General features: G+C 31.1%; 1 protein-coding gene across 7 annotated transcripts in view; it reads right to left on the bottom strand.

The window, feature by feature from the left end:
- The window catches only part of LOC126739256 (triple functional domain protein), a 288570-nt gene that overhangs the window by 250079 nt on the left and 12016 nt on the right, over nucleotides 1-26475 (bottom strand). For 4 of the 7 annotated variants that reach the window (XM_050444840.1, XM_050444841.1, XM_050444843.1 and 1 more), the window contains exon 1: nucleotides 5383-5666. The exons of 1 other annotated variant lie outside the window; for it this stretch is intronic. In XM_050444840.1, coding sequence (XP_050300797.1) covers nucleotides 5383-5509 — 127 coding nt within the window. In that variant the 5' untranslated portion in view covers nucleotides 5510-5666. Of the gene's footprint in view, nucleotides 1-5382; nucleotides 5667-26475 lie in introns of those variants that run through there. 2 more of the 7 variants (XM_050444842.1, XM_050444847.1) reach the window with 1 other exon arrangement.

Here is a 26475-nt window from a genome sequence, read left to right as displayed (position 1 = left end):
AACTAATCAAATGTCGAACTATTTCTTTACTACAGTAAACCACAGGCTTTCCAATAATTGGACCCTTAAAACCCACTCAACACAGGCGAAAAAACAACTAATGAAAATTGGGCGCAGTCTAGTGGATGTAGATAATACGTGTTTGCAGATGGAAAACGTTTATACCCGTTTGGTGAGTTTGCCGAAAACTCGTCCGCAGTCCGAAGGAGTTTTTGAAAAATTAATTAGGGGCCCCCGGGGCGAGACTTAATTAAAAACGAACCTCCTGCCATATTAAAACGAGCAATTTACTAGCAAGGCGCGCTTTGGTTGGTCGACGGTAAAGTTAGTCCTGTAATAATAAACAGTTTTACGTGGGTAATTACGGTATTAAGGTGGTTATGAGGTAATTAATTGTAATAGGGAGTATTAACGTAATACGAATTTTTTACTTGAAGAAATTGCGTGTTCGTGATTTATGATGTCACGTATTCATATTATATCAATTAATCAGAATATAATGATATACAGTGAGCAGCTAAAATATGAGATAAATTAATTTTAAAAAATTATATTTTGAAAATGTCAAAAAGGAACCGCCAATAAATAAATAAATTTTAAAAATAACAGAGCTTTTTTTCAAAAAACTTAATCTTTCAATTGATGTGTTCCATATTTTAGCCACCCAGAATGATTTAGGTAAAGAATCATTAATTTTGATGGGTGACAAAATGATAACAAAAAAAGGAATCATTAAAATCATATAAGGAAATTATACAGTGGAACAGACTTAAAGAAACTATTAGAAAACTTTTCCAAAAATCAGAAAAATTGTTTGGGGATTTTATATTGAATGGCTTTACATCTAACTAAAATATCAATAAAAAAAAAAACAAATTCTATATGTAATTTATTAAATTAAGTAGATTAACTGAACAAAATTGGTTTCAGTGTCCCCTCAAACTCTAGCTCTTTTATTTAGATATAAATTTCAGATGGCGATCAATCAGTACATCAATACTTTGATGTGCATAAAACAAGTACAAAGATTAGTGTTATTTAAGTCACTATAAGTCAGAAACTAATGATCGAACTGTCATGAAAATTCAACCTGTATCGTTTGAAAGTTAGTACTGTCAGAAAATTATATACATTTGTGGTGTCATCAGTTGGTTAGTCCTGTCCAATACATACATGGAACTTATTGGTTAGTTAGTTAGTTAGATAGCTGTCCTACATACTATACAGGTGGGAGAATCTATCATTATACGCATACAGAGTTGCTTAAAACCGAAATATGGCAATGCGCATGCATTTTGTGCGCTCTGCTACATCGTTGCCATTACTTGCAATAAAATTTCGCAAATTTCTAAAATATTTTTCTGATGCAGGCTTTACATACATGAGTGTACAACCCACATAGAATCGTATTCTCTATTATGTTTTAATTTTCATTATGCAATACAATGAAAATTAAAGCAATATAATATAAATAAAATATACAAAAAAATTTTAACACTCTACAAAGAACTCTTAAAAAATATTCTTTAAACAAAAGTCTCAACACACATCCTTCCTTAGACTATCATAAATGCTAATTTGCAGTTCCAAAAGACCTTCTGTTGAACTGGCACATTTTACCAATTTTCTCTCGCACCTCCCTTAGATTTGTTGGCCTACTAAATTCGGGTTAGAAAATCGTCTCCGTAAGGTAACATAAAAAATAAAAGCCATTTGGGACCAAATCTGGAGATCTAGGAAGCCATTTAATATCGCCAGTCCCATTAATAAGAAGAAACTATTTATTAAAACGTTTAACGCACCATCAATAAAAAATGGCCCTATAATATGGTCCCAAAACACCAGTCCAAACATTTAGTTTTTGACTACGGAATTGAAAAACTTATGTGCTTATTTTCCCGAGACTAATTTCGAACAACGGAAGAATTGTGTTTCCCATGTAATAAAAAAGAAGAATCATGTGAGAATAGAAGAAAATATTTCGTAAAAAATTTTCATTTTTATTTGCTTTTTTCATTATAATTTCACAAAATTTCATTCTTCACCACTGGTCTTCGAATACTATCTCTTGACTTTTAAAATATATGAAACATTTGTATCCGTAAAGAAAAGGAAAACAAAATCTCTCCTATAGTAATTAGATTTGTAAATATCTAAACTAGGTAGCTCCAGTTATTTCAAAAGAATATTTCAGTGCAAAAAGTTTGTGAACAAAAATAGTTAGTGAAGTATAACGTCCTTTTCAGCTCGTGTTCATTCTAATGGCGCCGACGTCAAATTTATAAATCCACCTTTATATTGAAAATTATATTAAATTATGCATTAGACTTCAAACACAGCATAGAGATTGGCAGTAATTTTTAGTAAAGTTAAACGAAATTGACAAAAATCATTTAGTACGATTATTTTCGATGGGTTAGGCGTGCGACAGGTCATTTCTATTAGAAATTCGGGTGTGGGCCGATGTGTATAGGCGTAAGGCGTCTATACAACAACGAGACCGACATCGCAGAACAATTATTGTGTCCTCTATTGCACCGTTTACTCAGCAATAACGGTGCTAACAACAAGAAATTTATTTTTTATATTACCGAAAAATATCTGGAAAAAATAGAGCATCAATCAAAAGGTTGTGCTCACGCTCAGAAATGGCTGAACAAACGCTTTTGCAGTAAAATTCTCCTTTTATTTAGCAGTGTGGGCATTTTTAGGAAATATTTTGATATTTTTAAAAATTGGAAAAACTTTTAATACTAAATAATATAGTCAAACATCTCAATTATGTATTGCCTCTGTATGAAAAATTAAAAATAAAAGTAATTTTTTAGTTGTTCTTAAACCTAATATTTAACTTAATTATAATTATCTTAGATAACATGTCGATTAAATATTTACTTATTTAACTTAAAAAAACGACGATTGGTCGGTGGAAAGTTGTATTGAAAATAATAAAATGCATACCTTTAGGTTCTAAGAGTACCCAGTCGAAGCCTAGTACGCATAGAAGAGTACGCGAAATAAAATACGGCTACTTAATAATTATACAGTAACTAATCTCAAAAATGTAATAAGACCGAAGTCGCACGAAAATATCCCATATCCCAGATAGTTAGAGCAATCGTCATACCACTACTGTTCAAAACGCAAATGAGTTTTTTATCCAATCGAATTCAGAATAGTCTTCGAAACATCCCGCACAAATCCTCCCATCATTTTTATCAGTTTTTTTTTGCTCTTCTCGTAATTCCGAACGTCTATTGTCCTCATCAGAATCAACTAGAACTTTTCTTTTCCCACCCTATTTCACTTCTTTGGACAACATTTCAGACTTTCTGGATTTGTTTCTTCTTATTTGTTCATGACTTGTTTTTGGAAGAGACAAAATAATCAAATCAAAATAATGATTAGATGTAACCTAACTACTTGGACCTGGTTACCGTGGTACAGCCGCCGGCTTAAAATTTGTGGCTCTTTTAGTGAAGTCTGAGCTACCCTAACTACCTTGCTACCTCTAACTACCTTCGTTAAACTAGTGTCCTAGTTTAACCAATAATTTTTGTTTTTGTTTATTTATTATTTAGTCTCGAATTGCGTCAAGAGAATCGCTATTATCGTCAGATGAGTCATCATCGAGAAGTGATATGCTAGTTGCTTGTGGTTCAGATTCGGACCTTCACTTAATTCATGTACTTATGACTTCAGATGGAGTAGCCTAAGTAAGAGAGCAGAGCCTAAGAGACTAAAAACATAAGGACTGTATGGAAAAATTCCTTTACAAGCAAAGGACTTTTCGCAAATTTGGATGGTAGCAACTTTAGAATAAGCAGAATAGGACATATTTGCCAAATCTTTTAGCGTAATAGCATGTCCAGGGTTGTTGACAATCGGTTTACCACATTAACTTATAAATGCTGTTTTAAAAGGAAAGAAATTCATTAAGATATTGCAACCGATTTATAAATAAGTCAGTATTCATATTGCCCAAGTATGATATCAGTCTTAAGGGTCCAGGGGCTGCTCCAGAAAAAAGTTTGTCTTCCATTCTTTTTTTTACATAGAAATACGTTCGAGCGGAACCCAAATACCATAAGCGCTCATGCAACACATAGCTGTAACTAGCTAGCTTCGTTTAGCTAACACCACTTTAAACACGGTCTTTATGCCTTTTTGAGGATAAACCTTAGGGAGCTTATTTGGAACGATGGATAACTCTGTCTCATCCATATTAAAAATTTTTGTGTTTGAATTTTTTTAGTGGAGAAAATTAGGTATTTTTTACTTATTGAATATCGTTGGCACTGAACTCCATGAAAACCGATGGCGCTACCTAGACTGCATTTTTCTGGAGCTCTAAGAGATAAATTGTTTCTTGAGGCAAAATCTCCAATCTTTCTTACGCAGTTCATAAAACATGAAATCCAAACCTCTAATGTGGTCAGACAATCCCTTTTCTTGCTCCTTCGAAAATATCATCTTCGAATATTTATTAATATTTCTTGCAGTCTTTTTCTTTCTCATTGACATCAGATAATTTAGCCACCGATCTTACTGTTCCCTTATGAAATACGATCTCTCGCCGCATCAAGCATTTCTGAATAAGCAAATTTTAATGTTCTGCTAATCTTGCGTTTATATTTACTCAGAAGGCCAAGCTAAAAAATGAAAATACAAAAATTATAACTAAGGTCCTGATAACGGTAGTCATAAATTCCTAAGAGTTCGCATGCATACTCTTTGGTAGTATACTGTTAAGAACTCAGAAAGGAACATGTTAAAATTTAAAATAATTTGACCAACCTCGGTTCAAGTGAGTAAAGATCGAGTCTTATCATCACTGTGTTCAAAAAAATTAGATTTTTCAATCAAAATCAGGAAAGGAATGAAGGGATGTCACTTACCTTAGAGGTCGAAAATATTACAGATAAATGAAGAAACCTATGTTTTTGTTATAAATTTAACGTATTTGTTACAAATGACTAAAAACAACAAATATACGGCATTGCTGGCTATAACTAAATTAAAAATATCAGTGATGGACAGGTAAAACTTTAAAATATATTTAACACTGAATGGAGAAAGGTGAATTTTAGGGATACGTGACAACTTTTAAGAAAATCCAAAATAAGTGGACAAAATAAAAAAACAAAAAAATATTACAGTCATAATTAATATAGAAATGAAATAGAAGACGACGCAAAAGATAATATAAGAGCTTCAGAGTTAAAACAAGCTATAGGGCTCTGGAGAAAAGAGCAAAAAAATAGTGACAGGTAAACAAAAAATTGTACAAGCACAAGAAAAATCCTTGAAGAATAACCTGAAAATAACAAAAAAGACATAACAATAATAATAAAATGTGTATGATTCATGCAGTTGACATACCTAACGATTTACGCTTCTTATTCTTCGACGGGGAGCCACTGCTATGCCAACTGTGAGGTCTCCTCTTCGGAGTCCCATTTATCGGAGAACCCCGCGAAGAGCTCGGCGAACCGTTCCAATTAGCCATTGTATGATTTGTCACACACTTATCGATGTTTATATGGCAGTAATTGGTTTTATTATTAGCGTACGATCAATTAAATACAGAAATTGACGTAACAAATACACTGAGAATGTTTTTGTATGTTTATTACAGAGATCTTCGAATTATAACAAAGACAATGGTCGAAGAATTGTAGTTTTGTGAGTACTATTCAAGATTTTTTTTAACTGGCATTAAATATAAAGTTGGCCTGCAATAAAAATGGCAAAACTCAAACAGTGCATGCGTTACTTAAGTACAATACCCAGTGAAAAGTATCACTTTAACCATTAAATCTCATGTTTACTAAATCCACGTTTGAAATCCCATTATTATTATAAAATAAACTTTCCCATAATTGTCACGGGGACAATGGCGGTGTGCGAAAAAAGCACCGTTATAACACCAAATTATGAATGATGATGGTGCCCCCAGGCCTGCACATCACGGGGAAAAAGGAAAGTCATGTCGCAAAACCGCGCGCAAAACAAACATTTTTTTCAAATATTAGTCGTTTAAATGTGAACGAAATTTGATGGCATATGGTGTATATGACCAGGCAAGTATAAAATTACCTGGCAGATGCTCAAACATTTTAAAAGTTTCGATGGCTCGTGGACAAGCTCAGGTGAACTTAGGTCCGGCAGTTTGGAAAGAATAATTAATTTAAATTTGCCTAAATAAATATGTATCTGCCTTTTAACCCTTTATTTGGGGTACAGTTTTACTACTAAAAGGTAACTTCCTTTTGTAAGCAGCATAACTATAGGGTCTATTTTAGAGAGTTATTATATGATTATAGTATAGAACGTAGTGATTTTGAAAGTTAACATTATTATGGCCGATACATGACACTCCATTTCCTAAACATAAAAACCATTTATACGTTTTAAAGTTCCTTAAATTACAAAAAAAAACATCTTCACTATTTTGATTTTGTACGTAATTTTTTTTTAATTATAGACAATCAGCAGAAAAAGAAGTCCTAAATGAAGGAAGTTCGTTAAAAAATTAATGCAGAAACAAAATTCCCCGTAAAATTTAAAACTTCGCCTCTTAATCATTAGGGTCAGTGATAGTGCCAACGCAATCAATCTACAATCCCAATATTCTATATACATATTATATTGCCAATATTATTTTGAGATTTGATAAGCAAATATTTGCAACAATATTGTCCCCGTATTCTCTGGATTAATCTACTATACTATTATTGCTGAAATTACGTTTTAGAAACGTATTGTAAAAAATAAAAAAATATTATGTGGATGTTATGGATTATAATAGATAAAATTCCAAGGGTCAAGGGTCCGGGAGCATCCTCTATTTCTTGAATTTTAACCTTTGAATAAAATAACGAACGCAATATTATATTCTCATCCCTTTTTAGATGAATATTTAGTAGAGATTTTTAGTATTCCATAAAATATTTCATGAAAGTTTATTTCTGAAATTCTGTTCCCTTTTCTGGGTCACTTGATAAGTTTATTCTTGTATAATTTCTCTGGATAATATTCAAATATTCAGAAGGACAGTAATTAACTATTTATATTACAGATATAAATATCTCTAATGGATATTCTATATACTTTCTCTCCCCTTTTCAGTTTTGTCTATTTTTTAACTAAATTTAGGTGTAGCATGGCTACAGTTAAGGTGCATTCACAATCAATTCGTTGATGAAGTGACTCTTGGACATGTATGCTAGATTATAAGTGATATGACCATTTACAAGAATAGCTGCAAACTTTTTGGAATCGTGCCGAGTTATAACATGAGCAATTATTATCTTTTGTATATTTGTTTTGATTTAATCTTGAGAATTATCTGTTCTTTTGTTCGGTGAATACTGAGTACGATAAACTAAGTTTGAAGCTAATAAAACAAAATATGGATAAAGGAGAGAGTGCGTTATATTTGCCTATCACCTGGGCACTATTGCTATTAAAAAACAATTAATTGGTGGCTAGAAAGAGAAGCTTACCTCAGTGAATCTTATATTTTTACAATTTTATGAGAATATCCAGAATACCAGCATCTTTTGATAAGTTATTAAGCTGTGTGGGAACATCTTTACCCAAGACTTCAAAGATAGAGGCAATATCTCCAAGATGCGCGTTTGTCATAAATAAAAATATTTATTTATGATTTTATCAGCTATATAAAGTGATCGAAATCGGTGAATCACCGAAAAAATAGTACAACGCATATACTATATGTCTGTAAATATATTAATCTATTTTTAAGGGCTGTTAGTAGGCCGAATTTACACTTGAAGTCGAATTTGGCTCGCTGATTGATTATGAATGCACCTTTAGACTCATTTAAGTTTTATTACATAAATTGACTTTAGTAGATTAGAGAAAGAGCTATACACAAAATATTCTGCTACTGCTGCCTTTAAAATACCTGTTTCAAAATTTTAACATTTTTACGTTTATAGGTTGTTGCCACACTTTCTATCATAAGACAATCCATTTTAAAAAATTTGACACGATTTAATGATATTATCGGCAACGTTGCGAAGTTTGCTGTTTTTCGGATATTTTAAATAACTTTCTTTTAATAGAATACCCTCATTTAAAATATTATCATAAAAAGAAGTTAGTTATACTATTTCAAAGATACAAGCAGTTAAAAATCGGCTATTTCTTGACTCTAGTCAAGAGTCATATACAGGTTGTAACAAAAGTAACGGTACCCCCTGTGACTTCCTAGGAGAGAATTTTCCAAGAAAACGTTTGCACAGTTTTGACTTAAAAATTTAGTGGTGACCTTGTTCTTGTTCCCAAGGTCATTTCTTAAGGTCATTTCAAAGTCAACTTTAGTTTTTTAAATGAAATAATTTACATTTAGATATGTATTTATCCTTGGGGTTGAAGTAACTTTTTAAGGTCATTTTAGGATCAAACGGTTTTTGCAACGGGAATTGGCATTTTTTATTCCGGAACCATGAAGGGCTAAACATCTTGCGTTCAGAATTTTTTTGACGTTGGTGTCTAAGTAACCTGTCCACGTCATTTTAAGGTCAATCGTTATTTGCAATGAAAATTTATAATATTGCTTTTTGCTATAAATCTCTGAGATTGTGATTTTCCTTTATTATTTTTATTTCTTGATCTAGTTGATCAGATGCAACGAAACAGGATTTTAAGAGTATGCAGGTTTTAAAAATTTGATTGAATTAGAAGTGATCTTTTAATATTGTTTTAAAATCATATTAATTAAGCACAATATTGAGTCCCTAGGTAAATGTTTCCGGCATAAAAAAATGCCAACTATCGTTGCAAGAACTTTGACCTTTGACCCCAAGGTTAAATCCATATCTGAATGTAAAATTTTCCGCTTTTTCTGATTCCGGAATAAAATTAAGGGTTTTCATTTTAAAATTAAAAGTTGACTTTGAAATAACCTTGGGGTCAAGAATAAGGGCACTACTGAATTTTTAAGTCAAAACTAACCAAAGCGTCCTAGAAAGTTACAGGAGGGCATAGTTACTTTTGTTACACCCTATATAATTGATTTAAATGAAATTCAAGGTATAAAACATGTATTACAGTGTGATACGAGAGGGAGGGAATACGCTGCCTAAAATGTATTCCGTAAATTAACCTTTACTAAGGGAAGTAAACTAAAAATACCCCAAAATGCCAAAGAAAAAATCTTTCAAAAAATACCAAAAATGCAATTTGAAAATACAAACAGTTAAAAATCACCTTATTCTTGAGTTTTTTAAAGACACAGAAAGAAATTTACGTAGAGCAAAATAAAGTTTTACTTTTATTAGAAAAATTATTAAATCCTTCCAATGCCATGTATACAATTTAATATATAGGGTGAATCCGAGTGGATAAAATAAAGGATAAAAACAATCTAAATCTATAACTCAGTAATTTCCACCCTGGAAAAAAATCAAAAAATGCAATCGTTGTACAATAATATATAGATACCTCAATGATTTCGTGCTACTGCTCAATATTTGTAATTTTTTTGTAATTCCAAGAAACACTGAATTTTATGAAAAAACTTTGTATTTCATACTTTTAATTAACTTTTGAATTTTACCAAAAATGTTTCCTAAATCTTTCTATCCACTAACGGTTTTCGAAATAAAGTGAGAAAAAGATCATGTTCCAGTAATGTAGGATTTAATATAAATAAGTATATTTATGTTTTTTTAACATTTGAATTGAATTTAAAGTATTTAAGGTAAAATGAAAATCCTTCAGTCTCAAGACTTAAAATTCCCTACATGTTTCGGACACAGTGGTGTCCATCATCAGGGGGTAAAAGATTTAAAATTGGTAACAGGCACACGCCCAAGGGTTTGATTACATACCAAAAACCCTTCATTTATTATTATTGTTTTTAATTTTAGTTTGTTTACATTCTGTTTTTGAAGAAAGGGAGACTGAAGGATTTTTATTTTAGCTAACCTACGACTCCACTGCAAGTATGGACTATTTCTTCACTATTAAAGTATTTATGTGAGTTTACTTATTGTAATTTTAGCTAATATTACGAGTCTATAAGTACTTGTATGTAACTGTCTAGTGTGAATTGTTTATTTCAAATATATTTTATACATTTTATGTTAGGCTACAACAGCCTTTGAGAAGCGTTCTTGGGAAGCTAAAACCTGCCTTTTAATCCGCACTGCCATTATTATGTACATTATTATTTGGGAATATTATTATTATTATTAAATATCCGAAATAATCGCAAAAGAACAAAACAGCAAAAAATCGAACAGCAAAAGTTGGACGATAATATATCCCAGCGGCCCTAGTTTCTTGTACTGATTAATATTTTTCCAATCAAATACTCTTTTACTACAAGATACTTATTTTTTTCTCAAAAAAAAATATATTTTTTTTAAAACTGCCTTTTAAATGCTCAAAACACAGCTTTTTTATGACAATCTCCAAATAACCAAATTTTTGTTCAAAAATTGCCAGAGCCTTTTTTTACCAAAATTTCTTAAGGATTTTTCTTCGGTTAAGCCAGAAAAATATCAAACTTGGCAACGTTGTCCTATAAAATTTTTAAAAATTCTAATTTTTCTGACACAATTTTCAAATAATTACGTACCTACGAGATTAAGAGAATGCAACAAGACACGCAGTTATAAAATTTGAAACATGTTGAAAAATGTTCACAATGGCGTACGCCTCTCAAAAAAAAACATTTTTACACAGAAAAATTATATTATTTAAAGTTTTGCATTTTGATTAACAAAAAGGAAGATTTTTTACTAATTAAAAATTTTTTACGTTATCGCCATATTTTTTTATTTAGTTCCTCGTCAAATTGACACCTTCACTTAATCAACAAAACTTCTCACATCTTGGAATTTTTAAGGTGATTTTTTTTTATGAATTAATACCAGTAAAATATGGACAAAACAATAGAAAATCAGATTCCTAGATAGATTAGAAAGAGGAACTTAATTGAAAATACAAATTACGTTTCATTTTCATCGAACAACTAAAGAGAACATTTACAGCAAATCAATAGCCGCCGGTTTCTGATAGAACTTTTATCCCGTGCGTGTCAATCAAACCGCAGCACGTGGTTATTGGAAAACGCTTTTACAATCCGCCGCAGCTGATCGAGCTTTTCTTTTAATTATCCATTTCTGTTTATTCACTTTATAAAAGGGCACGGTAGAAAGTGATTATACTGCTGACATAATAAGGGTCGTAATCACGGCAAAGAATAACGTATATTATGACCGACCGACCGTATACGTTATACAACGGACGTGGAGGAGGGTTTTCTTTGGTTTTCATCCGAGACTAACCTAGAACAGACCGATTTTCCCTCTCGGCATTCGTGTGACGTCACCGCCGACTGCCTGGTGGAAATTCGCGCTGGCTCTTCGGCCACTTATTGGCGCCGGGTGCCAGTGACGGGGTCGGGGGTTAAAAAATCAAAATCAGTGGCGTTTTATAAAGAGTTTTACGTTAAGTCATTTCTTACATAAAGTCATAGATATATAAAAAGGGGAGATATAACATTTCATTTATAAATTTGCTTTTTTTACGATCGGAGACCGGAGAGAGAAAGGCTACAATATCTATGATAAGAAGGACGAAGATAAAAGAAACATTAGATATGTGCGGATAGTATCTACTGGATACTTTCATATCTGATACATGCGAAGATTCGAAGTAATCGAGTCCTTCGACCCCAACTACTCGTTACTCGAATACTTTTTTAAATCCCAAATTTCCATGTCACCGGTGGCTGCTTATGCGTGCTAAATATATTTTATAAGTAAACTATGGCAATATTGTTAATTAAATGAAATAAACCGCCGCCGATCGGCCCAACAATAGTTAATCAATAATACCTATTTAATTTTACCCGGCGTTGTTGCCACGCACTTGCTTGATACTTCGATACTTGATACCTTGTTCTAGGTAAAAGTATTTGAATTCGTCCGTCGTGCCCGATTACTTGATTACTTTTTATTAGCATAAGTATTAAAGAATCATTTTGTAATATCTTACTAAAACTTGATAACCCTCTATTATACTCAAAAAATATAACAAACGCCAAAGCAAGCCCTAAATTTAATATAGGTATTCATATAAAATCTTAATATTCGCCCATATATTCACTAACAAGTATGCAAGACTACTTTGTAACGAATACAAAGTATCTGATACTTAGATATAAAGTATTAGTATCTACTCGATACTTATAAAAGTAATCGTTGCACATCACTAAGAAACATCAATCATTCAACAGCACATCGCGCTGTCACTTGGTACCCGACTATTATTTCAATCGACCAATGGCGTATATTAATTTTTATTCATATTATTAAAATATTGATTAATTAAAATGTGTAATTACATTTTAAAAATACCTAGGGAATAAAACTTCTTGTAGAGTTTTCTGGTATTTAAAGATATTGTGTGAAATAAAACATACCCAAGATTTACATATATTATTATATTTTATAATATTTACTACACAATGCCTAAATAGTTAAAACATATGCTGTGTTATAATAAACACAAAAACATAATATATACAAACAGTATTTTTAGACTGGAGTTATAATATAACACTTTTTACATATTGCAATTAAATTAAAAAGTTTAGCTTCATTCATATAAATTAAAACTACATTATATTTACATAGTATACTGTATGTTCTTATAGGTACATAAACTCATTAATTTCTAAATAAAATTGTTTTGGTATTTACACTTCTACTTCGTTTTTTTTATAAGGTCTAATTGTTTTTTAGATTCATAATAAATTCGAATAATAAAATATGATTTTAAAATGAATTTACATACGTAAATTGGGTGTTCTGCTAAAATATTATCATCAAAGATATGGTCACCAACTGTGCCATATGCAGTTCTAGGTATCATTTCCAAAGATTTTTAGGGTGATCTCCTGAGAAGATGACAATATGATAAATAAACAATTTGGTGAATTGGTATATAAATAATAAAATGTCATTAAATATAAAAAAGTTTTTTGATTACTTTTACACGTCCTCTGAATCCAATTAATTATTCTTACTACACTGAAAATAATCAAATTGCAATTAGGGTTAACTGTTTAGATCTTGGAGTCACTACAATGTAATCTAAAAATTCACACATATTCAAAAAGACCTTAAGGGTCCTAGATTCTATTATCCGGAATAGCAAAAACTTCCCAATTTTATAAAACTCTTTAATACTTTTGTGAGACTACATCAAGAATGTGGTGCTGTAAAATGGTCCCCAGAAATAGAATGTTTTAGTAAGGAGTTAGTCGGAAACTAACTCAGTGTACAATATTTATTTATGATTCGGTCAATGGCACCAAATATCATAACAGTAACTTTATAGATCTGATATCGTTTCATATTCCAAAATTATATCTAAGACTAAGGAAGTATGATTGTTTTACTGTAAATATGTCTATAACTTGCCTATAGTTGCAAACCTTTTAACCTTATTATCCAATATCTTATTACATGATTGTAATAAGATATTGGATAGTATGGATCTGGATTTATTTATTAATTCTGGAAAAATCTCAAACAAGTGCTGAGGGGTAAGCTGTTATTAGTGTTATTATACACGACCTTTATCAATTGTATTTAGTCGATTTATGAGGTTTTTTTATTGTTGTTTTTTTCTTCACTTTTGTTAATTATTTAGTGTTGTTCTCCTTAGTTGACATATAGTATTGCGTACTGCCAGATTTCCGTACAACATATAAAAAAAAACAATTCTCTCGTAAAATAATTTCTTTACCCCTATAAAAGTCATGTAAATCTCACATTTGCACTTCGTAGCAAATTTCTTTTTAATGGTAGTAATGTCCTTTTCGTGCCCTCTGGGCTATTACAAATGTTAGAAAACGTATTTCAGTAGTTTTTGCTTTTTTCGGTTTAAGTCTTTAAAATTCGGTCGTAAAAGTGCAGTGTTTTAGAACGGAATCTTCCTTAGTTCCTTTGTGCAATTTACGGTCAAAATATATTAGAGCTTTATTGGGGTATCATTACTAAACCTTCCATTTTTTCCACAATTCATGTAAAATTTGGCAAATAGGATTTTTTTAAGAGCCAAAAATAGAGAATGAAATAATTTTAGAAAAAGCAGCAAATTTTACGCAGGGCAACACTTATAATTTGTTTTTACTGGGCAATTGTTGAAGCCAAAAAAAAACATATTTTTAATCTTAATTTCTGATCGCATTTTACTCAATTCAAAAAGGCGCATTTTAGGGCACAAAATGCATTTTAGCTTAATTTAAAATCTTTAAAACTTTATTTAGTCAATATTTCATATTTTATTGAAAAGTCTTAATTTGCAACTATAAAACTGTTTTCCGAGTGTTTCCGATTTTTTTAGTTTACAATCACAAATAAAAACTTTTAGTTTTAAATGATTTTGCGAGTGGTGTGTCTCTTTTTAGGCCTGGCAGCTTTTGTAAATATCGCTTCTCTTGTATTTATCATTTTATACTTAAAGATAATTTTGGTAAATAAATAATTCTTTGAAGGCTATTTTAAGCAAAGAATTTTTTTTAATCCTATTTTTTGGCCTCATTTAAATAGTTGTTATCGAAAAAAAATTACAAATTTCTTTTCACATTTTAAATCACATATTAGCAATGTTTGTACAATTAATATTCATGTGAAACAATTCTATTTTATGGATTAAAACAGTATTTACAATTTTTGCAATATTTCTTAAAAATTGACCTATTATTTAATTTTTTCAATTCAATTTAAAACAAAAATATAATTCAAACCTATTTGCAGCACCTCAATATAGAAATAAGTAAATACGAAGAAAATATTAAAAATTTTGAAATTCGATAAAAAAGGCCAGTTGATCTTTAACCTTCATTTAAATTTTTATGCACACCTACTAACGCCTCGCCCACAAAAATACACTTTTAATTATTAACAGGATTGCCAATGCAAATATGTTACACATATTCTATTAAATGTGATTCACTGCTGTTAACCTCATTTAGATTATAAATGTGACTAAGATGATCGACAATATGGAAATACCATGAGGATTGATTGATGCCATATTGATTGATTTTTAAATTTTCCAATTCAATACAGTCAGATAAGTTCATGACATATCAGCCCATCATAATACATCTGTCTGGGGAAATATTTAATAAAAATTTAGAAATGCACTATCTGAATCTACAATAAAAGTGTGACTATAAACAAAGATATCCTGCAACTCGTTAAAACAAACGCAACACACTTATTTCACCAGCACAATCCGCACAATAGACTAGAAAAAATGGAGAACGAAAATTCCGGTCATTGTTAAACATTTTAAACAGTTTCATTCAACTTATGAACGACCGATTTCGCGCCAGGTTGCTTAAAGAGTCTTGAAACCGGTGCCACGCCTGTTTAATTTAGTATTGATGGGTTTTCGCAAATTTGGTTTTTTTTAAGTATAAACTGTCCAATCTTGATTTATTAATAAGTCATGAGACATTATAAATATTTAAATTGGTAAAACATAGGTCGTATTGGAAGTAAGCCCTATTTAACATTTTAGTAAAATCATCCTTGAAATAGGAGTATGTAATTTTTGTACATTTCCAGAAACTTTGGAATACGAAATTCTCTGGAACAGTTTCCCGTTAAAATCTTATTCTTGAATATTACTTTGCATTTTGCTTTCTTATTTATGGATTGGTAGCGGTTGTGTTGGAAGTAAGCACTATTTGGATGTCCACTGAAATCATCTTTGAAATATGATATTTAGGTACCTTTCCAGAGCATTTTGTAATCCGAATTCTCTGGAATTCCAAACTTTCCTTCTATTAAAAGTAGCTATTTCTGTAAAATGAAAAACCGTCCTTTTATATTTACCTCAATATTTCATGTTTAATTTTCTTGCCGTTTTTGATATTCTTGTCTTCCCTTGTTTAGACATCGGCAGCATAAGTTGTGTTGAAATTTAGCACTACAAATGATGTTAAATATCTACCTTTTCAGAATATTTTTTTTCTTAGGTTTCTTGCAATGGCGTTAACGCTTTACTCACTTCCAGGATCTTCCTCTCTCAATTAATTCTGATGAAAAGAACGAAACCATCCTTTTAGGATACTGTATCTGTATACTGTATTTTTTTTTAATTATTCGTTTTCATATCCTCTTGGCTTCTAATCATAGATAAGCGAGATAGGTCGGCTTGGAAGTAAGCACCAAATGGCTTTCTACTAAGATCATCTTTAAAATATGAGATTCACGTACCTTTCCAGAACATTTTGTATTCCAAATTTTCTGGAATTGCAAGCTCTTCTTCTATTAATTTTTTTTCTTGCACTCTTGAAATGAAAAAAATAATTATTTTACTAATTTCCACGTTCTTCTCCACTGCAACTAGCAATTTCTGTAAAATGGAAACAACGTTGTTTAGAGAAATCCGTCAATCTTTTTTCTTTAATTATGTTTCCGTTTTTTCGATTCTTGTCTTCCCTTGTTTAGACATTCGGTAGCATAAGTTGTGCTCGTATTCAGCACTATAAAATATGTAATTAATCTACCTTTCCAGAAGATTTTGTGTTCCAAACTCTCTGGAATGGCTGTTCTATTGAAACTTAATTTTCTCATCTTTCTTGCAATGGCATTACTGCTTTACTTACTTCCAAGCTGTTCCTGACTCAATTACTTCTGGTAAATATGAAAAGAGTTTTAGGAACTTACATCTTGTATCTTGTCCGTTTTTGTTCCTCTTGGCTCAGCACCATTTTCTTGGCTAATTTCAGTTTTCTACTGAGATCATTTTTGAAATGTGTTATTTAGAACATTTTGCATTCTGGTGATGAAAAATGTATTTACCAAATTCCAGGCTCTTTTTTCTGTTAAAATTTAAAAAAAAGGGTTCGTTCATTTTTCATCGTCTTGACTTATCTAGTTTCCAGGTGAGTGTTGGAATTGAGCACTATGAAATATGTAATTTGTCTGCCTTTCTCCAATACTTTGTATTTTACTATGAATTCTCTAGAATTACTGTTTTAGGAAAATTTAAAATTTTTTCGCTGACTGCTTCACTTACTTCCAGGCTTTTTAAGGACAACTTTTTTAACATCTCTTTTCTTTTATGTCATCTTAAGCACTATTTGGCTTTTTACAAAGATCTCTGAAATTTTACATTTTCAGGGCATTTTGCATTCCATATTTTTACAATAGCTCTTCCTTTATTAAAATTTTGCATTTTGGTGAAAGCGTTACTACAACGTTCAAAGGTTCTACTTTAATAACTCGGACTATACCTGGTTTAGAACTGTGTGGAGCCCCATTATTGGCAAAATTATTTAAAAAAGTTCTTAATTCAATGATATTAACTCAATATTGATGAGCTTCATCTTTAGTGTAATGCAAAAGTAATCTTTGAATGGATTGGAACCTATTCAAATACACTTAAAGTTTTTATTTCAAACAGAGTATGATTAATTCAGACTAACCGATTTTGATATGTCGGAATATATTAAATTGGCAGACAATCCTGCGGATCTTATATCTCGTGGTATTTTATTAGCGGATATTTTAGAATGCCCAAAATGGTCCTGCATTTTTATTGGGTGAGAACATTGGACTGGGCAAATTCTAAAATTGAATCTTTGGAGGATTTACCAGGACAAAAAAGGCATATTCTTGTGTGTTTCATTGCCGAAAGAGAGGGTTAACTTAGTGTATCCTTTTTATAACGCTTGGGTGTCTAGGCAGGTCCTCTTTATATTAATGAACATAAAAGTAGGGTAGTAACTGAATGTTACATTTGTCTATTCATATGCCTTTCGACTAGGGTAATTCATCTAGGTTTCAAGTTTGAGCACTAAACCTTTTATCTCTACTTGTAGAAGATTTGTCGCTAGACGTGGCAAACCTAAATGTGTCTCATCAGACAATAGTTCGAATCTTATTACAGCTAAAAGTAAATTAAAACAACTTGGAGATTGTTTACAAAATGAACTTTCAATTTCTGAAAGAATGGTCAATGAACAAATATGATGGAAGTTTCATATTCAATCATGATCTCTAAATGTTAACGGAGTTTAGGAAGCAGGCATAAAATCGTGTAAATTACCTTTCTTTCAGTAAAAACTACCACTTACTTACTTTCAACACTACTTACTAATAAAATAGTGTTGAAAGCAAGCACTATTTGGACTGCTACTGAAATAAACTTTGAACTACGTTATTCGTCTATTTTCCAGAATATGTTGTATTCCAAATTTTCTGGATTATTCATGTCCTTTTTAAAAATTAATTTTTTTTTAATTTCTTGCAAAGAAAAGAGTACATTAACGCTGGTCCACTTACATTAACGCTGTTCACACTTACTACTTTTATACTCTTGCCTTACCTAGTTTATAGATTAGTGGCATAAATAATCGCGCGTATTTACAAAGTGTGTTTTTAAATAATCTGAAATGACTTTTCCCTTATTAAAATTTAATACTTCTTTTTTACTTTCTTATAATAATTAAAAAACTATTGCTTCACCGATTTTGATGCTCTTCCTGAATCTGGCAAAGTATTCCTATTAAAATGAAAGAGACTGCAGTTTTAGAGACGTTTTCCATTTTTGGTCCGTTTACCTTTACAGATCGGTAATTTAAGTTCAGTGGGAAGTAAACACTATATATTTCCAGAGAATTTTGTTATATAAGGTTTCCGGAAAGACTCGTTACCCTAAATTAAAATTCATAATTTACTTGCATTTCTGCTTTGAAACAATTTTTTTTTACTGTGAGCCATAAACACCAAAAAGAAAACAAATGGTAATTTTATCACGATTTCCTTTTCTCATTCAAATGTATGCACGTGAAAACTGACACTCAGATTATCATTCGTGAAGATAAAATCAAAGCAATTACTCTTAAATGTCTACTTACACAAGAGGTAACAAAATACTATACGTACTCCAATACAAAAACTTCACCGTTACATACTCGAGTGGGTATTTATCACCTCGAGAACAATTAGCGCGAAAACAATATTAGAACCATTATACCATCGTGATGGTGTGGAGTCACCTATAGAAAACCATCGGCGGGTCGCCTAAGGAACTTCACACCAAATGCTTACTCGACAAGAACCATTCGCCTATTATTGCATACAAGATAATTATATAATAGGAAGTTTTTTTTTTGTTTATTAGTAGAAATTATAATGATATTGGTCATGGATGGATGGAATAGTATGTTCACAATGCTAACAATGTACAGGATTATTTTTTATATTTCCACCTATACCTACAGGGGCAAAAATATACAAGGTGTTCCATTGAAGAAAAACGAACTTGCTATTGTTTTTCGATTATCGAAGGAGAAGACAGTAATAGTTATAATATCCGTGTAAGAATAAATGCAACAAAAAAATTTTGTAAAAATTAAGTATAAAATACCAATTATTAGACTTTGAAAGTGTTGAGGGAAAAATGTGAATATTACCCTAATGAATATTGCAAAGAATTGTTCAGTTAAGAACGTGTTATTTAATGAAAGTCCTGTAAATAGGTTAAATCATTGAATCAAGAATTCCTCCTAGAATTGCAAAATTAGGACCTATAGAAAGAAGATAATGAAAATGAGCTACAATGCAGTAAGTATCGTGAAGAACAATTTGAATAGAATAATTACCAATTCCTGTTAGTCCCCCTGCTGTAAATAGAAAAATGAATCCTAAGGCATAAACAGTGTGTCCAAGATAAATAAGGATGTCTATCATGAGTATCTTGGAAAACAAAAGGGATACGAAGATGGTTAAATTAGAAAAAAATTGCGCATTTTCAAGCCTAACAATATGCCGTTTTAAAATTCCGAGTAGTTCGGGAGATATGCCCAAAAAACCTAAATTTGCTGATTTCGTTTTTATTTTTTTCCGACGTTATTTAAAGAGATATGGAGAAACAAAAAACACTTTCTCAGGACCACTTTTTAAGCTCTGTAAAACAGCGTTGACAGATTTTTCAGCCGACGTTTCGTTTCGGATAAACCATCATCAACTTGACTATATATGGTGCGTAAAAATAGTATACCCTGTATTGAATAGCATATTTTATTACGAATATAACGATGTATAACACAATATGATTCTGCAATATTTAAATTGGAAAAAATTGGTTTTTATTAAATTCTGAATGTTTTGGTGTAGTAGGCGGTGAAATGATGTCGACGAGAAAATGTCAAAATAATTTTATTGAAATATTACACAGAAACAACCGCACAGAAAACAACCCCATACAAAAATTTTGGGATGATTGGATCCAATTCTTAAGCAGTATGGTGCATTCAAGAAACTAGTATTGTTAAGAAATTATAAGCCCTGCATTGAAGAAAAAGAAAATAATATAGTATTAGCTGTAACGGAAAATACGAAAATATCTGTTTGACTGAAAAATTGACAATACCACTGGAATACCGAAATGTACTTGCCATTTCATTTTGAGAAATCGGAAATTCCACTCGTTCAAATTTAAAATCTGTCAATGCCTTAGACCAGGTAACGAAGAAAAGCGCAGAACATTTCATGAACATCAGAAAGTGTTAGAAGGATTAAGCATTTTCCCATAGGATTATGTGGTCGGACGAGAGTATGGTTACAAGTAATGAAATTTTTAACTGGAGAAATATTGGTCAAGGGACAATTCCTCAATAAACTGAATGGCTAGACATCAACACCGTTTTCTCTGGTGGTATTGCAAACTTTTTGTTTACAACCCTGTTTTTGAATCTGAGGATCAGCTGAGAATAGTTTTTGAAGTATATGTAAGAGCATTACTGAGATTGACTGTTAGATGCCGTTACCTATGTTTGGAGAATAATGGTGATTTGTTTGAACATTATCTATAATCTAAATTAGTTTTTTAGGTTTCTAGTAACTAGTTCTTAACTAATTTGTTTAATTAACTAACATATGACGTACCGACGAATATGAATAAAATTTTTAAATCGTCTTAACCTGATTTTAATTTATTATTATGAAACAAGAGTAATGATAGCCTACTACTCCATACTCGCGCAGCGCATACCAAATCATTAGGAATTGAATAAAAACCCAATTTTTCGAATTTAAATATTCCAGAATCATATTTTGTTATATTATTTCTACGCGCCATATAAAAAAATAAAGTTGATGACGGTTTCTCCGAAACGAAACGTCGTACGGAAAATCTCTCAACGCGGTTTTGTAGAGCTTAAAAAGTGGCCCTGAGAAAGTGTCTTTTGTTTTTTAAAATCTCTTTAAATACTGTCAGATAAAAATAAAATCGAAATTGGCATATTTCGTTTTTTTGGGCATATCTCCAGAACTCTTCGGAATTTTAAAACTGGCATATTGTTAGGCTTGAAAATGCGCAACTTTTCTCTACTTTAATCATCTTCGTATCTCTTTTATTTTCCAAGATCCCCATGATAGACATCCTTATCTTGGGCACACTGTAGTGTTAAATTAAAAGAAATTTGTGCTCCATAGAAAGTTGGTAAACAAAAAATTTTAATTCCCGTTGGAACAGCAATTATAAAGTATGCTTCGTATAGACAAAGCTTTGTTGATAGCAACATTTATGCCGATAGTAAATATAATATGCTGAGCTCATATGATAAAGCCAAGAATTCCAAATACAGTATAGCATAAATTATTCCTAGTATCCCAAATGCTTCTTTTTTCGCTCTTTTTTAATTATTAATGTGGCAGATTATCCCGAATCTAAATAGAATTAAAATGTATACTTCTGGGTGCCCAAAGAATAAAATGTGTGGTGATAAAAAATTGGATCTCCACCTCCTGCAGGATCAAAAAATTATGTATTGATATTATGATCAGTTAATATATGTGTTCTATTATAGTTGAGGATTTTATATTTAAAATTATTGAAGTCGAGTTTATTGCCCCAAGGATAGAGTTAATTCCTGCTAAATGAAGTATAAAAATCGCTATATCAAAAGCATCTTTTTGCATTTATAGAAATGTAAGATGTGTTGTCCTTATTGGCATTTTACCTCCTACTGATCCGATTTATTTCCTTACTGCTAAATTTTAGTTGCATAAAGTACTCCAAATACAGACGAGAGTCTTAAACCGAGTTAATATTCCATTAGGATCATTCTGTCCCGGCCAAAGATTTTACCTCGTCAAACACAGACATTCCCCGATTTTTTATTCGCCAAGCGTACCAAGTGTGTGACACGCCACGATTAAGCTAATGACGGCTAAAGTTACGAGATGTGTCCTCCATATTTAATTACGAACGCCATTAAGCCAACTGAGGGCACACAAAGCCCGTAATCTTAAAGCTCCGAATGATGCACCACTGCACTTTCACGATATTAAGGAATCTGGTCCTGATGCACCGGTGTAATTTGCAAATTGTAATATTTAATGCATTATAGGGATGATGAATATATAGTACGAGGCTAAGATCAGAAAATGCACGAGTTTAATTAATAAATACAGGTATCTAAATTTAACTCATTTAGTAGGAAAAACTTCTCTAAATTGCTTTACAATGAGTTTGTTTGACGCAGAATGAGAAATCCCCAGATTGTTTTTATTTAGAGCTCCAGCGGTTGTTTAAACAAACCTTTTCTAATTGTTAGCTTGAAACAATCAAGAAAGGCTCAACGTGGACATTTTCTTGATTTACTTAAAAAAGGTCGGTCAAATCAATTTTTAGAGGACATCGTAATTCTGATATAGGTGTATTTCTTCTATATTCTAGAATTTTGGATCTCAGAAAGCATAACATTCTGAATAATTTGTAGTTTGACGTTCAGGGGTGTAAAGGCACAGGTCATGATATATTTCACTCAATAAATATTTCAATTAATAAAGTGTTAGTATAGTAAAAAAAAAAGAAAAGCCTAATTGAACCGACCAAATAATCGAAGTTTTTCTCCTTAAAAACACAACAAGAATTTATGTGTAACATAAGAAAAATATATGAACACGATTAATGAACATTGGAAAATAGGTTCAAATAAAGCAATTTCTTAACAATTACTCAGTTTCCCAAGGTTTATCCAAAAAATCTTGTAGTGTAAGGACACAGAAAGGAGAAATAACTAAGTCAATTGCCCGGAAGTAACTTGACCACTATGCATACATTTGGTGCGTCATTCTTGTCAATTGACATTCCAATATTGCTGTTTTTTTGGTAGAAATGGTGGAATGTTTAAATTTCTTTCAGGCAATTGAACTGGAAATGACAAATTACTTCAACTGCTTAAAGGTAATTTGTTATGTCTCCTTCGATTCCCTTGAAGTAACTTGAAAACTATACAACTTGACAATATACATTTTGTGTGTCATTCTTGTCAATTGTCATTATAATATTGCTGATTCTTTAGCAGAAATGACGAAATTATTTATTTTCTTTCAGTTAATTAATAGATAAAAAGGTTGAGAGATAAGAGGGAATACTTATTATAAATATTGTTCTGCACAGTCAATTAATTATGCTCTTCTGGACAAGTCTTTCAAAAACTTTGGACCATTCCAGCTAAGTTTCTTGTTTATTTTTATTTAGAGAGAATCTTTAAGACTTTAAACTTATCAGTCTGTTTTTGAGAGCAGAGACTTATTCTGTTCCTATAGTATGATTGTTTTGCTACCCTGATAACTCGTCGAAAAATAGAGCTGTATGCAGAAAAATTCATTATGGACATAAAACTTCGTATGCAATTTAAGGATCTTGAATTCGTTGCAATTTCTTTATGCCAGTAGTTTCTTAAGGCTTTTTAATTATTTGTGACAATTTTGAACCCTATTTCATTTTTATCAAGAATAAAAATGTTGAACATACAAAATAATATTCGGCGTTTTTCTGCCAGAATTAATGGCAGAAATGCTTTAACAGGACAAAAATATTGTTATCTATAATCTTACTTTAAATTTTTGCTATAAGCCGCAGTAAGAAGCGCACCGTATTTTACTGCTGCCACGGCCTGTTACGAGGGTTTATTAATTAAATGTATGCAGTCGGATTTTTTGTGTCATTGAGTGTTTAACCCCCAAGTTTAACACCAACGCTACGCCCCTGTGTGTTATTTTTAAATATTTTACAAGAAATACGTGAGTTTCATTCATTGTTATGTGATAATAAATCAAATTTAAATTTACTAATAAGTCAAAACCAATATTCAAAAACACTATACCCTATTTCTTTTTCCGTAGAAGCAAAGTGCCTCATTATCTATTTAAAAGTGCTATAAATGTAGGGCAAGTCTTTTTTTTCTATATGAAACAAAATGATAAAACAGATAGGATTTACCAAAATTAAATCAACACGTCCTATATAATACCTCAAATACAACAGGATCTTAAAACCCAGCACAATGGTTAAGGGTTCATTAATATAAGCGGGTGGCCAGTGAAGTCAGTTTAAGGGTTTTGCCAAGTACGTATGGATTTTACATTTTTTTCTAATATGTTAAATACTTTTGTATTAGAATAAATTAATTATATTTGGATATTTACTATTAGATAAAAGTATCGGCTGAAGTATGCTTGGTATGTATTTAATAAGCAACTTGCAAAATTGTGAAAAATTAAAAAGTGCAATGATGAAAATTACAAATAAAATTTGTTTTTACATACTTATAGTAGATATAGATTTTAATAATACCTAGTAAATGTAACCAACCCAACCCAATCCCAACATATTTTCATATAGTGATAAAAGACAGTTTTGATTTACATAAGGGTAAAATAGCGCCCGTCAAGTTAACATTATTATTATTTAACTTTGATTAAATATCCATCAAAGAGGTTGGTTAAAAGCAAGAAACAAAACCATACATTTAAAAAAATATATTTATTAACTTTTTAATCACTTCATCACATTAAAACTAGAATAGAAAATAAGTATAATACGAATATACATATATAAACACAATTAAAAAAATATGTATACACAATACTATGATATGGGGTGTAGTCCCCCAAACAAACAATTTTATTATTAAAAAAATTCATCACTTTCATCCAAATCAAACATTGTCACTGATTGACACTGTCACATTTATTGAAGGTTATATGATTTCTTCAACAAGATTATTAAGGTACCAAATCTGTTGCTCTTCTTTAATAACGTGGTTTACATCATTGCTCCAGTTTTCTTTGGTAACATTGTCCGCAAAAAGTTCTTCAACATCTTTGTTTTCCGAGGTACTATTATGTCTAGCAATAAATCCTTTTACTTGAGCCCAAATTAAGTTTATGCGATTTATTTCGCAATGATGAGGTGGTAAAAGAAGAACAATTATATTACGTTCTTTGGCCATTTACTCTTTTTACTTTACTCTTTTTACTCTATTACGTTCTTTGGCCACTCACTCTTGCTAGAGGCTCTACTTTTACGGCATTATTATAAAAAGGTTTTTTTCAGTAAGCTAATTTTTTATTTCTCCCTTTCTCGAGCATAACAATGACTTTATCAATTCAAAAACAGCTTTTATTTTCTCATGTTAATCTTTAGTTCGAATAGACTTATATTCGAATTCAGATCTAAAACACGTTTACAGACTACGAGGATAAATTTTGACGACATACTGACGACAAAAGCGCAACAAATACTGAAAAATATATTTATTTTTTATGATATATATATATTATATACTAAAAGATAACTACATAATTATATTAGGAATTGCACAATTCAGATACCTATCTACATTTATAGCTACCTAAACTGGAATACTTGTGACGGGATAGTTGTCAATACTTTTATTCTTTATTACTTGAGTACCTAAATACCTAGAATTCCTAGTTAATTGAGTCTTAATAATCTAATAATTACTTGCTAGCGATTTAATTCTTGCCTATTTTTTGCACTATTAAATGAACTCGACAAATGAAACCATTCCGGTCTTTACCGAAAAATGTAACGCCAATGGTTAATTGCCGCTTTATGGTGATCGACCCTTTCTTGTCCTCCTATGCAATAGGAAATGAATTATAACTCAAAAATTTAAAAAATCATGGTATCAGACTATAAATACCAATTTTCCGCGAGATCGTGTATGAATGACAAAGAAAATACGTAAACCTACCTTAAAACTGGGACAGAGAACAGGATCGTGTTTTCAGACATATTTCGATTTTGCATCTGGACCCAGGAATAAAGTTTATATATTTTAAGTTGAAAATTATGAACTTTGACAATCGTGTTAAAAAAGTTGGGCGCAAAAGAAACTGTTCTCAAAAGTTTGCTGCAACTATTTTACACTGAGTAATAATAAGAGCGAACTTGACTAAACTCTGATAATAGGGCCTATTTTGCTTTGCAGGACTGTCATTTATATCACGGAATTGTCCTTTGGGAAGATGTACTGAGTATATGTTTTTCCTCTTTTATTTGCTAAAAAAACAGAGAATCAAATGTTGCCCTCATTTTATAAAATAGAGAATTCTAACTTTACCCTCATTTTTTTTTCGT

This window comes from Anthonomus grandis, chromosome 8 (genome assembly GCF_022605725.1).
Source record: "Anthonomus grandis grandis chromosome 8, icAntGran1.3, whole genome shotgun sequence".
NCBI lineage: Eukaryota > Metazoa > Arthropoda > Insecta > Coleoptera > Curculionidae > Anthonomus > Anthonomus grandis.
This window is presented reverse-complemented; position numbering and strand designations above follow the sequence as displayed.